Source organism: Patella vulgata, chromosome 5 (assembly GCF_932274485.2).
Source record: "Patella vulgata chromosome 5, xgPatVulg1.2, whole genome shotgun sequence".
Taxonomy (NCBI): domain Eukaryota; kingdom Metazoa; phylum Mollusca; class Gastropoda; family Patellidae; genus Patella; species Patella vulgata.
This window is the reverse complement of record NC_065883.2, coordinates 24,297,757-24,313,389: the sequence shown is the minus strand read 5'-3', so window position 1 is coordinate 24,313,389 and position 15,633 is coordinate 24,297,757. Positions and strand designations below refer to the sequence as shown.

Sequence of the window (15,633 nt, the reverse complement as noted above, 5' to 3'; positions counted from 1 at the left end):
AGGTTTTATATCTAGAGTTTTAAGGCAGACAGGGGCTTGCACTAAGGGGAAATATGATTGCTGTATTATTTTTCTAAGAATATAACGAACGAATTTGCTATCATTTTGAATAACGCCAAGTTTATATCATATCGTTAAACAAAATCATCTGCGCCAGGTCAGCTATAAGCTCCCCCATTTTCTTCCATAAAAACATTCATATCTCGGCAAAGTATCGAGTTTAAAACCTCACTTTGTTTACAAAATCACTGATAGGCAAGTCGCAGCAACCCGAAAATTATTATTTTGTATTGATGGGAAACGGTGAAAATAAATGATACAAATTAATGCTGTGTATGTATAGTGAGCTTAATAAGTTTATCGTGGGGTGGTGGGGTGTAATTATGAAAATAGGGGACATGTGTAGACTCCAGGGGTTACCTGTAAGGATATATATTGTTGTGGGGTAAACACACTACATGAATGTCAGGGACGACTGTAAAGATTTTATTAAGTGCAGGAGAACTGCACCACACATAAACAATTACACAAGACAAACACGCGGACAAGACATACAATATATACACAGACATTACAAACAACAAACGTTTATATCTAATGAAGTGAATGGTGTAAGTAAGTAAGTAAGTAAGTAAATTTATTGCATAAAAACGTCCATGAGGAGCAGCATACAATTACAAAAATTACATAATTACAATACAACAAATATACATGTAACAAATAAACGAACATTAATACAATGCAACAAATCTACATGTAGCAAATAACGAACGTATTATGTATATAATGTTAGAAATCAATTAAATAGCAAGGGGGGAGTGCAGTCGTAACTACATGCATGTAACGCAATGTGACAAAATTGCAGTTACCGGCGCTGATTCTAATGTTATGTGCGTGAATGTTTGGATGGGTTATAATGTTAGTGAAGGTTTTATTTTAATGTGGGACGTGTTAATGTAGACTATAGCCTATTATTACAGGTGTTGGGTGATTAGAGGAGAACAATAACACGCCGGACTGATTATAGTTCACACTCAGCTCCTCTTCAAACCGTAACACCTGCTAGCTGAAAACATTGAAAACAATACCCCACGACAAGTCCACCTCGCAACGTTTGCAAGTCATCCTACTCTTCTAACTATCATTCTTGTTAAAACGTCTGAAGAAATCCTTCAGTTATCGTCGGTACATATTGTTGGGTATTCTTGTAACCTTCTTCAGATGAACAAAACCCCTTTCATACCTCATGAATATGAATGAGATTGGGATAATCACGTGGTTGGAGTAAATGTCTAATGGACGATATAGTTTGTATACTACTGTTTGGTTTCATCGTGCTTATGTTCGAGAAACGGAAATTTGAAATCAACAGAGAAAGAGAGAGATACTATCTTAAAATGTAATGCTATCGTAAAAAATACTTCTCATACGGAAAAAAAATACCACATGTGAGTTTTGTAGCAGAAAAGGAGTAGACTTGATCTGAAATGTTTGGATTTTATCACAAGTTGGAGTTACGATATCTGACAAAAACTAGCATTTATATTATTAAGCACATTAAAAGATAGACAGAATGCTGAAAGTGAATTTGACGGAAGTTGTTTATGTGATATAGTAGTTGTGTTTTATTCGTCCTATTTGCTGTCTGTCTATCCAACATGTCGGTATATTGTATATGCGTGCTGGTGTATATTTATTTTGTATCTGTGATAGCTAGCGGATTAATCACCTCATCGGGAATTGATTTATCCGGAGTTGACGGAAAGGTAAGTGTAGTTTTGATACCCTTACAAAAACTAATGTTGTTAGATGTTGTTGTCACTGATGACGGCCGGTCCATTCACATATTGTACGGATGCTTTGTAAGGAACTTTTATTTTTTAGACTTTCATTTTTAATGTGTGCGGAGGTAAATTAGCTAGGTATTGGGAAGAATTTCGTGGAAATTTGGGTTCCATGTACGATTTATCGTAGTTGCTCCTGCCAGTGGAGGACCCAGGTGGTGGCCCTAAAAAACAGTATAACAAATTCACGTATTATTCTGGTTCTATGAAACGTTGGGGCCACAGTGGCTAAGTTAGTAAGACGCTGGCTCGCTAACCTGGATGTGTTGGCCGAGAAAGTTCATCGTGATTTTCCGGTGTGGTTTCCCCTTGTCAGTGATGCAAGATGGGGGACATGACAAGGACCGCTGTCTAGTCGTTCGGATGGTACAGAAACTGAGACCCCGTGTATACATTGACGTGCACGTAAAATATACCTTCTCAGTTGGAGTTCGATATAAGAGTAGGCCGTAGCGCCGCTGTCCGGGCAAAATTTCCCTCACAGCACACTGTATGGCGTATTCCCGTGTTCATTAGCCCAGTCGGAGCAGAACAGTATGTCGTTAAAGCCGATTTCATTTTATTTTCATTTCTATGAAATGTTTAAATTTGAGCTTTTTGTTAGTTGGGGTGATTTAGATGATAAAATTGAATTTTATATTCGGGTCCAGATATTCATCACAAATCACCATTGCCCCTGCGTCCCCATCCCACCCACCTTACCCTTTACCACATACCCTGCGTTCGGCACTGACCCCTGCTCGGAAGTTTTATAAAAATACTTTAAAAAACCGCCGAGACGATGTAGCACTAACATTCATCACGTAGTTATTCGAGCCACATGCATATTTGAATATGTTTATTTTTTTAAAAATGGGTTGTTTGGTTAAATAAAAAGGACGAAGCGTATTGCAGTTCGGCGCAACCTGACAATTTATCGTAGAGTTATCTCCCCTGTCGTTGATACCATATGAGTGGTCTGCAGTTCGGGTTACTGAATATTTTATGGAACTACCTGGGTTTGACAACTAGCCTATCGATCTACACGGAAAGTGGGGTTGTTTTAGGGAAGGTAAGAATTGGTAGTGGGTCTTCTAATTATGAAAGGAGTAACCCCAGATATATTTCGGTGAATAAAACTGTTAAATTCTGTGTGAAAGACTCTTGCAAACTTTTATCGCTAGTCCTGTTTAACTATCTGTAAGGAATGAAAACTTCCCGTTTTAATGTGGGTTTGGTCATGCGGCCGCAAGGGCACCATATCTGTATATACTTGTAATGAAATTCCCTGAATTAGTTACTTATTGTAGCCCGTTAACAGATCTAGAGCTCATTTCTGATCGACTTAATATTTTGATTTTGAATTTTCAGAGATGGCAAATGGCCTTATTCTGCACGTTTTGTCATTTGATTTGGGTACTTCAAGCCACGTTTTTTTTACGATACCATCTGAAATATGTGACGCCCCATCCCATCCTTTAAAGTGTTAAGATGATAAAGCTGCCGACTTTCGTTGCCAAGAAATATATTTTAATTCAAGATATATATTATGCAATATTACCGCATAATATCCCCCGTATTCTGACTATGGCGTGTTTCCAGTAGAAGAAAGTACTAGTAGACAGTTTCTGCCTTATAGAACCTTCCGAATTAATCAGAAATGGAATCCAATGTTCTAGAAAATTTGGATATCCTGTTCAACTCGTGCACGACATCTAGTTAGTATTTCACGCTTATTTTATTATTTGAAATGAAATGAAATGAAATGGAGTTTAACGTCCTACTGTTCTGCTCCTAACCTGGGCTAATGAAGACGGGCATACGCCATACAGTGTGCTATGAGGGAAATTTTGCCCGGACAGCGGCACTACGGCCTACTCTTATATCGAATTCCAACTGCCAAGGGATCTTTTACGTGCACGCCAATGTGTACACGGGACCTCGGTTTTTCGTCCCATTCGAACGACTAGACAGCTTTCCTTGTCAGCCCCTCCGTCCTGCATCACTGACAAGGGAGAACCACGCCGGAAAATCTGGATGAACTTTCTCGGCCAATGCAGGGATCGAACACCCGACCTCCAGGCTAGCGAGCTAGCGTCTTACCCACTTAGCCACGTGATCCCCTTTATTATTTGAAGGTGATACCTCCAGAATTTACTTGGAAAAATCCCAGACAATAAAATGACCATGATACATTTTTGTTCTCCGCGTACTGTATTTCGTAGTCGTTATGTAAGGTTACTTATTGAATTTGCTTGAATGGAGTTTTATGTAACACCTTGACACGTTGCACGCGCGACATATTCGTCAAGGATCACAACGAATTAAATGGTGATCATAGTTTTTTTTTTTAGATTTTTTGTGGTTGATACTGATTGATAACAAAAAACGTCCTTGAATACATGTGGTGTGACTTGAAAATTACATTTGACAATGGTTATATTGGATCAAGCGGAAAATTTGATGTGCATCAATCAGTTAACCTTTCAGCACGTAGGAATTTTTTTCCTTTAGTTTGTAAAACAAGTTAAATACAATTCGCGTAGATGCACTTTAGCTTTTGAAAATAGTTGAGGGTCGAAATTAGAGGATTTTCCCGACGAATAGAGAAATTGCACAAAAACCTTTTATCCATCTCCCCCAATCTGACGCCAGTCTAAGTCACTAAGACAAAAATCAGAGCGTGTATAAGTCTCCAAATGGCCTATGCATAATTTAAAGATACATTAGTTAAGAGTTTTATAAAGATTTGGCCATTCTTGCTATAATAATTCAAAAATAGATGATAAAAAAAAAAGAAAATGTTGAAAATTTCAGTCAAATTACTTTGTTCTGAACGGAATTGTCACTGCTGTTGGAAGTTTGGACTAGAAATAGGCATCAATTCTGTCTGCACCGTCTATGGGAATAGGCTATCGTTTGATTGACAGATAATAACTCCGTCCACATATTCTCAATTATCAAGTAACATGCTCAATGGCTATGGTAGCCTCGCTTGACAGGCCTTTCATCGCCAGTTTCCGGTAGTGACATCAGCGACTAACGCTAAACGTTAGCATGGTCCGCCATTTATTGATTTAATTTTAAATGGACGACTGTTTAAATCCAAATTGTATCCAAGCCATCTGTGGGTCTACAGAGTTGATTTTAAGCTCGTCGTGTAAATAAAGGGCTAATTAATAATTTCTATAACATCTGAAGCCCAAATAAAGACTTGCAATAGGCAGATTTAACTCTTGCATAATGTATGTTTAAGTAGTTTTTATTTTCTTTTAATTCGCATTTTTTACAACTTTAGTTTAGTTGATTATGTCCACCTTTTGTGTGCGTATTTTAATTTTTAAAAATATGGACGGCCCGCTCCGCTCACCCTTCTTAGTACTATTCTTACTAACACATATTCTAAATGTTATCATGTTATTCCAATAAACATGATAGCATGAAATGTTAGCGTTTACTGTTATTTTTAATATACATAATACATGTTCTATAAGTGTTTAAGATTATATCTAGTTGCTATGTCATCATACCAATGAGTTATGTAAGCATCAGTGCTAGTATCTTCTAATATCGTGTATCAAAATTGAGTGATAGCTCTGTAGAATAAACAGATTTGCTGAAACAGAGAGGACTCTCCCTTTCTTTACATGGACACAAAGTAGCTATCACCGAATAAACCGCCATGGAGGTGACATCTTCCATTATTGACATAGTCTATAGCTGGATTTAGCTATAAGTAGTGATTGGTGTCGTGCAAGGGGTGACGTATATTTACTATTTCTTGACCACATCATGCCACTTTTTATTTAGTGAACACACAGGTGTAGATACAAATAGCTACAAAAAATAACAATAAAAATGTTTTATATATTATCAACTTAGCAGTATAATTTTTGCTATATTTGAACCCTGGATCGGTCCAATTCGTTATCGTGTGTTGTGCAAGAAGTGCAAAATGCTAATTTTTCGGGAAGCTTAGATATAAGTCCAATTGGGAAGTTCACATGTCAAATATTTCGGGGTGTGGTGGAATTTAGTTTCGTGGTGTCAATATACCTCGAGGATATTTCCTACTCAATGTCTTGAATTTAGGGTTAGTAGTAGATTACGTTGTAGAACATCCGATATGACTTCTCATTGAAAAAATCACATGGCTGTGTTATGTACTGGAATGGGTTAAAACTGGCTAAATAAGAAATGATACGAAACCGAGTAAAATCGTAATGCAGAGATTTGTGTAATCTGCTTTGGCTATACTCTCATATAACATGCGAATTTATGTTTGGTTAAAGTAGCTAAGTCTCTAACTCAATATCATCCAAAGTCTTCGACATTGAAAACACGCATTATTTGTCAATTTAAATCAACATTGATGATGTGATCTTACCTGGAAAAGATTGGCTTCTGATATCCAATATTTAAGACAAAATAAACGTTTTACGAATCGTGTACCATAATGCGTTTCAGTGGCATTTGTAACAAGGGACTCGAAGAACGAGGCTAGACATATTCCACAAATTACTTCAACAACCGGTGACACCATATTCGTATCTATAGAGCATGCGCAATAAATACTATTACTGGAATAACCAGACGCTAGAGATTGTCATTCGATTGAGACGTTGGGCTATTTCGCCGAACATAACTGATTTGAAATTAGAGTAAACACAGAAACGATTTAATGTAAATCTGGGGCCTGTTTCACAAAATTTTAACCAACAGTCTAATATTATCCAAACAAATTACTAAAATTTGGATTTTATCTTTAGTTAAAATTTCGAGAAACAGGACCCAGTTTATACACATTCATATTACATTATTATATGCATTGTGACCCATTTGTGTCAATTTCTAGATCCCAAATATTAGCGATTTAGCCCCTTTAAAATGCAAGCTATCGTTTATCTTACACATTATCGTCTATCGTATATAGTATCGTGAGCATTAATGCCTTCAAGTAATAGTACAAGTTTTTTTAATGCGCTATAAGCAACACGTTGAGTATTGTTACATATTTCAACAGCCCTTACTTGTTATATTACATACTGTCTATTCATATGTAAAGCTTAATCTCACACCCTCTGTAACCACTAGTCACTTGAGATATCCCACATAATGATAGATATTAAATTAGTGATAAATCGGTGACTGAGACGCGATACAAGATATTTATGGTTGATAAATCTTTCGTCATTAATGGGTTGTATTTGCCATATTTTGTAGTCGATATTACCATGTCTCCCCCCCCCCCCCCAAAAAAAAAAAATAATAAATGTTCAGTTCTCTGAACTGGGCGTCTGAACAATGGCGTATTTATTAAATAAAATAAACCACGACCACGTCCTTGCTATTTTCATACCCTAGAATATCGGTAGAAAGTTAGCAAAAAGCATGAATTTAGTAAGTAGACATATGCATTCTAATCGGCAAGGAATGATTAAGGGGTGAAATGTGAACTTTGTCGGACCCCAAACCGTCTGGCATTAATACAGAAAGACAGTTGTCCACTCTACACAAATCATGTCATTTCATGACTAACATATGGTAATCTTATTGAACAATCAGGGGTCTTTAGCAGTGGGTCGAACCCAGAGAAAAGCCTCGAGAACAGGCAGACGAAGATCCTTGTACACTTGACTTATGGTATTCCTTATCTGTGGTGCCCCCACCCCACCCCCTCTCCCCCGCTACAAATTTCTATATTTTATTGAATAAGGGATTGGTGCGGGGCCTGAATGCCCTGCAAAATATTATGGATGAATTGAAATTGGGTGACTTTAGCGTCAGCGTCGCTGGGACTATGTCGTGATAAACCTAGCCCCAGTAAGACATAAACAAAAGATGAATATATACCTAATAATAACAAGCAACTAGATTCTGCAAATACTTACAAACAATAAAAGGGCGTTTGCCCTGTCTTTACCACATTTCACGATATTCAAGACAAGATATGCGGTTATAGTGTTAAAACTGTCATGCTTGCGGTTATGTATAACGGCATCTGGTATTCTTACTTCAATACCAGAATGCATAATTAGTTAACTTATCCGGGTATGCGTGAGAAAAATTCACCGTGACATTTGCTTGCTGGTTGCGTAGATTTATTTAAACTTCGCCATCTTAAAGGGAAACTTATGAGGACCTACTACCCAAAGTAAAGCTACATGTGTGTAAAATAGCGCCCTAGTGATGGCGCATGACGGCAAGGTTATCTGAATATTGATAATGTCACTTCCCATTTATACATGTATATGGGAAGTTCATATACCTAATAACTGGTGTGTATAATCAGAACGCTTGATTTTCAAATTGCCCATTTAACTGCTGTTTTGGGTTGGGGTTTTTTTTACAAATGACCTGAATTTTCATAATATTGTAGTTAGCAAGGTATTCAAACACAATCAAATGACGATCCGCATTGCCTTTACTTAAACATACATTATGCAAGAGCTAATTCTGCCTATTGCAGGTCTTTCTTTAAGCCTGAAATGTTGTCTAAATTATTAATTAGACAATAATTAACTCATCCAGGCCATAATCAACTCTCGATGGCATGGTATTTCTCCGATATTAAATAGATTAGAACAGTTCAGCCATATTTTGATTTAAGCTAATAATGGAGGAGCGGGACTTAGCTCCGAACAACCAGAACGGTGGTTGAAATTATTGCACACGTCTTGTCAAACATTCAAAGGCTAATATCTTCGCTCGCAATAGAGTAATTTGAATGAAATTTTCAAATTAGTCATTTTACGTTATCTATTTTCGAACTATTATAGCAAGAATGGATAGCTCTTTATATAAATCTTACATAATGTATCTTTAAAACTGTTTCATGGAATGTAGAAATTCCAACATAGTCACATGGATTTGATGCAAATGCGTCGCAGCAATTTGTATTCTTTTGAAAATCTAGATATCTTATTATTAGTCTACTCCAAATGGATTTGAACGAAAAAGAGCTTGTATATATTTTTAAAAAGAAAAACAGTTCGTTTGATGTATGAAAAATGAACAATATAAATGAAATGTATATAAAGATGTATTTAAAATACAACCCCCTAAAAAAACCTTTATTTACTCAATATGCCCATTACACCATGTAAACCCTGTCCGCATACATCTGTGGGTCGCATACACGTGCTATAGCATGTGGTGAGAGCATGTGGTTAGAAAATTCATATATTTTTTTCCAATATAGGATCATGTAAAATCGCCAACAAATTAAAGCCTCGAGTCCCATCTTTAACAATGAAATTATATATCTATGTCAATTTCCGGTTGTTATCTGAGTAAATTATCTAATATATATATGTATAATTTAATTGGGCTCTAAGCCACCGATTCATATCTTTGCTTCTTACCGTGGTGGGCTTGGGTACAAGATGCCTATCTCTTGTGCTAACAACGAAAAATCCTAGCTAACTTTACGTATATTTGCGCATTTAAATTGCCTATTGATAAGAAATGGTGGTAAATGGATTTCATGGGCCATTAATGTTCCTTCATCCCATGAATGAAGTTATGAAACGGATGGGAAACTCGATCAAAAACCAGTCGAGATAGAGATGAAGAAATGATGATTTAAACAGCGATGTTTGGTTTGTTAATTGTATTGTCCGTGTTGAACTTGGTAACATGTTGGTATCGTTAAGATAAGATGAACAAGCTAGATATGTAAGAAGTTTTAATAGTCCACGAATTCAACCCAGTCAATTAAAGATAACTAGAATCACCCCCTCTTACTTCAGTCCAGGTGTCCATCTTAATAACACGTTGTATTAATTTGAAACACCTTTTCTTAATTAAATTACCCGACAAGGAACACACGTTCTGCTGATTTGATTAATTTCGTACATATGGTTCATAAATTAAAAACACTTCACCCAAATAGTATTACGCTTTAAATGGCCAATATTATGAATTTTTTTTGCCCCTGCCAAAATTTGACATACCAATTATTAAGACAATTTATGCGTGGATGGTGGTCTCATGATGACCAGATTGAAAGCAGCCAAGTTTGATTGGTTGTACATTGCCCAGCGTTCTACCATGTACAGCACGACAGCTTACTGGACCGATATCAAAACAGTAGTTATAGCTCTCGATGAAAGATGTTTCAAGACTGATTATTTCAAATTTACTTAATTAGCAAAACCAAACCAAAATATCCCCCGACTTGAATTCAAACGAGCTCCATCACGCAGTTTTGTCCAAACCTTATAGGCTGTTGTTAATTTGGGATTTAACCTCCGCCGATGAAGCTGTATCGAACCACGACCGCAACCCCAAGGTTGCCGGCCAGTAGAGCTTGAAGCGCGACACTCTAGAAATGAAATGAATTGGGGTTTAAAGTCCCACTGTTCTGCTCCGACTGGGCTAATGAAGACGAGCGACACTCTAGACCACTAGGTCACCACAACTCATCCTAGTTCGCAAGGGATTCAAATTCAATCAAATGACGATCTTTGTGGTTTTGTTTCATTGAATGTAGAAATTGCAACATAGCTACCCAATAGATGAAAACACGTCTTACCAAGACGCTGTGTTCTTTTGAAAATCTAAATAACTTTATAAAAAAATATATATTTAATCTATTTCAAAGTGTTTTGATCGAAAACTAGTATGTATTATTAAAATTCAATGACAAAGTTTATTATACATCTAACAGTTTGAACTGTATTTTTTCTGTACGCATAATTTTAGCATCAAACTATGCTTCTATAGTAGGCTAACCATTATACACCACAATGCTATTATCTGTGTCATAACTTATTTAAAAGTAAAAACAGATTATCTGATGTATGTAACAATATGTATACCAATATAGATATACATCTACCGATGTGATATAATGCTCAGTCTATGGTATAATGAGCACCTTTTACTATCTTAAAGCAGTTTACTACAAGATGTAATTGTAGTCCTGTGCTCCATTTAATACAGCCTATATTATATATATACAATAAGAAATAAAAGATATGAATTATAGACCTTGTTATATATCCAAACTAAGATTTTATCTTTTTGAATGACAGACGGTAAAAAAAATTGAGAAAGAATTTGACAAATATTATATTTGAAAGGATCTCATAGAGCGCTAGTGTAGACCTATCTGGTTACAAAATTTCAATTTTCCATCTTTCATAGTTTGTAAGGATATAGTTTTTGAACTATGAACTTTGTGAACGATTTGTAAAACACCGGCTTTAGGACGCTTGTTAAATATTAAAGGGGTTTCTTTATGTGTATCTTAAACTGAACAAAACGTTTTATATGAAAAATAAACACGTAGAAGGTCGGTGTGTGTTGAATGTAGTCATATTTCACATGGGCTTGTTGTTAGGCATGAAGAGGTGTAACTGTAACTTACTATATATTTATTGTTGAGGGAGTTGAATATGGGAGGGTGGGATAATTACCGGTTTATACAGACGTTTTACAGACTCCATTTACTATCATTTATTCTAACAATAATAGAGGTTTTAAAACCGCTTAATACCGACTGGGTTGATGTGTTACGCCGCATCATTCTAAATGTTGAAGGCTTTGAATTTAACTCTTTACAGATGTTTTACACGACACCCCGGGTGATTTTAAACACCAGGTTTTGATTTTACAGGCTAAGCACCTGATTAATGCCCTTTAGGGATATTGAGAAGACACCACTGAATGTTTTACGCACTTTTAAGGTTTTCAGATGAAAACGCCGGGATGTTTTCAACTACTAACTTAAGATTGTAAACAGTGAATTGAATTCATTCTTTAAAGGGGTTACATTTAGATTCAATGTTTTTAATTATGGGTGAGTTGGGGGCTCGGTGACACGAGAAATGAGGCCAAGCCTTGTACATATTAGACTGCACGTGAACGAACCCTTGACGCAATGAATTTCAATAGTAGAAACATCGCACACTTAACCATAGGTAAAGTAACTACATGTTAGTCTCAAGAATTGTGTTGACGACTCCGTTCCATCCATTTCCTTAAACGTCCGTTATTATCTGTACTTAATCTTTGTATTATTAGTTCTAATTGTGTTTTGTTGTGTAGTTTTGTATGCACTGTCTTTAGAGGGCAGACACTAATCGGAAATATTTCCATTATCCTATTATCCTATTTACAGGGGTGGGGTGGGGGGTGGTGGATGGCCGAATGGTTAGCACGCACGCGCTGTATCATACGATCTGTCATTGAGTCAACTGGCGGGGTTTCGATTCCCCGGTTGTACGTGACAAAGAGTAGGGTCGCCTGTCCAACCTCGTGGGTTTTCTCCGGGTCCTCCGGTTTCCTCCCACTGCTAAAGACCCCTACGCGCAAGCGAATTATTGAAAAAATTTTTTTAACCATATGTTAGTCCCGATATGACCTAGTTTGTGTCGAGTGGACGTTAAACCCCATCTCTCTCTCTCTCTCTCTCTCTCTCTCTCTCTCTCTCCCCCTATTTACAGTATTGTGAAAGTGAATCTCTAAAAGGAATATCAGCCCATTCCGTATGTACAAACATGATGGATCGATAATTTTTGCAAAATTGTGCATCTTTAGCAGACTTTTAAACGGAATATAGTCACAACATGCCAGCACCACCTAAAACAGTTTGCTAAGATTGTTTTATATTGATTAACTACCGTTGATAATTTGTGTAACACTATGCTATGCGAACAGACAGACAAACGACAGTCACAAATATTAGTATAGATTGTCCCTGGTTATTTTTGTAATTCTTTACTCTAGGACTCCACTTTAAACATTGTGTATATTATATCTTTATCGCAGCAGCTAAAACATTAACACTTTGTTGATTAACTATGTTTTTATATCTTTGTAACATCCATAATATAACAGTTATATACAGGAATCTACACACACAGCTATGACATTAAATATAAGCTAAATATAAGTTCTCTATCCCGTAGCTTGTGTTTTGTGGCGGTGTTTCTCAGCCTCTCAGCCGAGGAGGAAGGGAAATACAACCCCGCTCTGTCTTATATAGAAAGTATGGATGCGTCAGCTATTAAGGCGTGGACAATTACCATTTTTGGGTAAATGTTTCGTATGGGCACCGTTTTACGTCAACATTATTCTATTTAATTGGTCTAATCTGTGCACCAGTTGCCTGGAAGATAATAACCCCCTTCCAGAAATGGATACTGGCATAACTGTCGGTGAGTTAGTCTAAGAAAGTTGAATCTTGAAAAATACCCACTTATCCCATTTCTCGTTGTCACCCATTTGTTTAACTACTTCAATATATTAAGCAGAGCACCTTTCATAGAACAAAAATAACCCCTATAGTATTAGAAATAATTTGATACGCTAGGTACATTTTAGCAAAAATGCAAATAACGATCAGTGGCGTTAACTTTGAGAGTAGTGTACTAGGCATAGTGTACTTCCCCCAAAGTTGTCAACATTTTGCCCTTCCTTAGCATGATGATGATGAGTTAGTTGTATTTTACGTCCGCTTCCACCGAGGTGATATCGCAGACAACTTCCTTAGCATGAAGGTTGTCGTATTTAACTGAGTTGAGGAGTCGCTATGGCCTCCAATGTAGGCCGAGAAAGTTCCTTGGAATCCTCCAGCGTGGTTTCCACTTGTCACTGGCCTGACGAGGATGCCCGTGTAGTCGTTCGGATGGGTCTCGTGTACACATTGGCGTGCATGTAAAAGAATCCTTGTCCGTCGATATAAGAGTAGGCCGTAGCGCAACTATCCGGGCAAAATGTCCCTCATAGCACACCTCATAGCGCATGCCCGTTCTCAATAGACCAGTCGGTGCAGAAAGGTAGAACGTTTAACGCCCATTTCATTTCATTTGTATTGAACTGACAACAACACATAATTGCGAAGATTATCACGTTTACCGAAAATTCATATCATAACTATTGCATCAGATGAAAGTCAAAAATATTCACCTTCGACATTTTACTTTTGATGTTAAAGTCTGTTAGACATGTAATTTGAATATATTTGAGGAATTTATGCATGATAATAAAATATTTGATATAGATGTACAGATATTTATGATAATGTGTTATTAATATGACAGAATTAGAATATTATATAACACTTTTACATCACTTAGGCAGATCCGGTTAAGCAAATTTCGCCATTGGTTAGAATTATTGAAGGGCATGGAATGTTGTTTACATCCTATCGTTCTGCCCCAATCGGGGTTTAATACAAGATACGGCCTACTGTTATTTCGACTAGCAAATGTCAGGGAATCTTTAACGTGCCACCAATGGCGTACACGGGCCTCGACTTTCGTCCTCTGATTTTGAGACGGAAGGTAATTAAATCGGTAAAATAACGCCAAAACGACCATTAACCATTTTCAATATTTTTATCAGATGATTGTAACAAAATGGGTTCTTTGTGGTTATATCGATTAAGGTGATCGGAATGTTAAAACCATATTATAGGCCAAGAGAAATGACATGGATTTAACATTGAAGTCAATGGGTGGGGTGGAGGGCACCGGTCTAAGACCAACTGGTATTTTGTTCTGTAAGGGACAATAGTTTTCCCGTCGGTTGCTGCCTATCCCGAACAAACAAACAGAAGTACTCCCACGGGTCAGCCCGTTTGTCTGAAAATATATAAACTGCGTAATAAAGTTGAATTAAACTCATAATAATTTCCTAATTGTATTTTGCCAGACATACCGCCTGTTGATTTATAACGGTCTGTTATATCTTGGATTCAATATAATTAAGTTAAGCTTGGTCTAAAATAAAGGAAATTCAATTTCCTGAGTGCACAGTTGTTTTTGATTAATTACACCTTATCATTGCATAATATTTTATTATTCACGTTTAATTAGGATCTCGTAACAAAGATACGAGTTGTTCCATTTGCTTTTTATACGCCCACATTGAAATATGGTCGTATATTGTCGTCGCCCCCGTCCGTCCGAGTGGACGCTCTAATGACTAATGTTAATATCCGATTGACTTTAAAGTTAAGATCATGAGACGAAGATTTCTATCGATTTTCAATGATTATGGCAATTGATATTAAATTTTTTGTATGCTTCAGTGTGTTGTAGAACAAAATATGCGAAAAACCGGCGAGAAGCTAATCGCTTTTCATATGGATTTTATCTGTGAAAAATTAATACGGATTGGTAGGATTTGTACCACATCGATACGAGGGTCGTGTGAGGCCACAATGGAAAATATACGTCCTTAATAAAACTACTAAGCCGCTATGGGTTGTGCTGTACGCTTCCACTGTCCCCACTCTTCCCTCCTTGAACATTTCACACCTTACCTTAATTTATTGTTATATCTAATTTGAAAACATTGTGAGGCGCATCTCCCAGTGGAGCCGCGGTGGCCCAGTGCGTAAGACGTTGGCTCGCTAACATGGATGTCCCGTTACCGATCCCGGTGTTGGCTTAGAAAGTTCATATGGATTGGCTTGCATGTAAAAGGGCCCTTGGCAGTTCGATAAAAGAGTAGGCCATTGCGCCGCTCTCCGGGCAAAACATTTTCCTCATAGCACAATGTATGGCGTATGTCCGTCTTCCTTAGCCCAGTCGGAGCAGAACAGGACGTTAAGTCCACGTTAAGTCCAATTTCGTTTCGCCCAGTAGAGAGTTTCTTTTTTAAATTGATATATAAAGATAAAGAAGTCTGGTTTTATGAGTTTTAGGTAAAAGTAACCTATATAATAATCAGGATTGATAAACATACATTTACAAGGTATCAGACGGTTCTGATGTCTGGTTTTAGATAAATTACACAGGTAACGCACGTCTGTAATTCTAATCTGGTTAAAACTATCCGCAGAATCGTCTGGCTC

General features: G+C 37.0%; 1 protein-coding gene across 8 annotated transcripts in view; it reads left to right on the top strand.

Moving 5' to 3' along the window:
• Positions 1 to 1,076: 1,076 nt before the first annotated feature.
• The window catches only part of LOC126821872 (SPARC-related modular calcium-binding protein 1), a 55,424-nt gene continuing 40,867 nt past the window's right edge, over positions 1,077 to 15,633 (top strand). For 2 of the 8 annotated variants that reach the window (XM_050550446.2, XM_050550442.2), the window contains exon 1: positions 1,081 to 1,766. In XM_050550446.2, coding sequence (XP_050406403.1) covers positions 1,659 to 1,766 — 108 coding nt within the window. In that variant the 5' untranslated portion in view covers positions 1,081 to 1,658. Of the gene's footprint in view, positions 1,767 to 15,633 lie in introns of all 8 variants that reach the window. The other 6 variants (XM_050550443.2, XM_050550444.2, XM_050550441.2 and 3 more) reach the window with 4 other exon arrangements.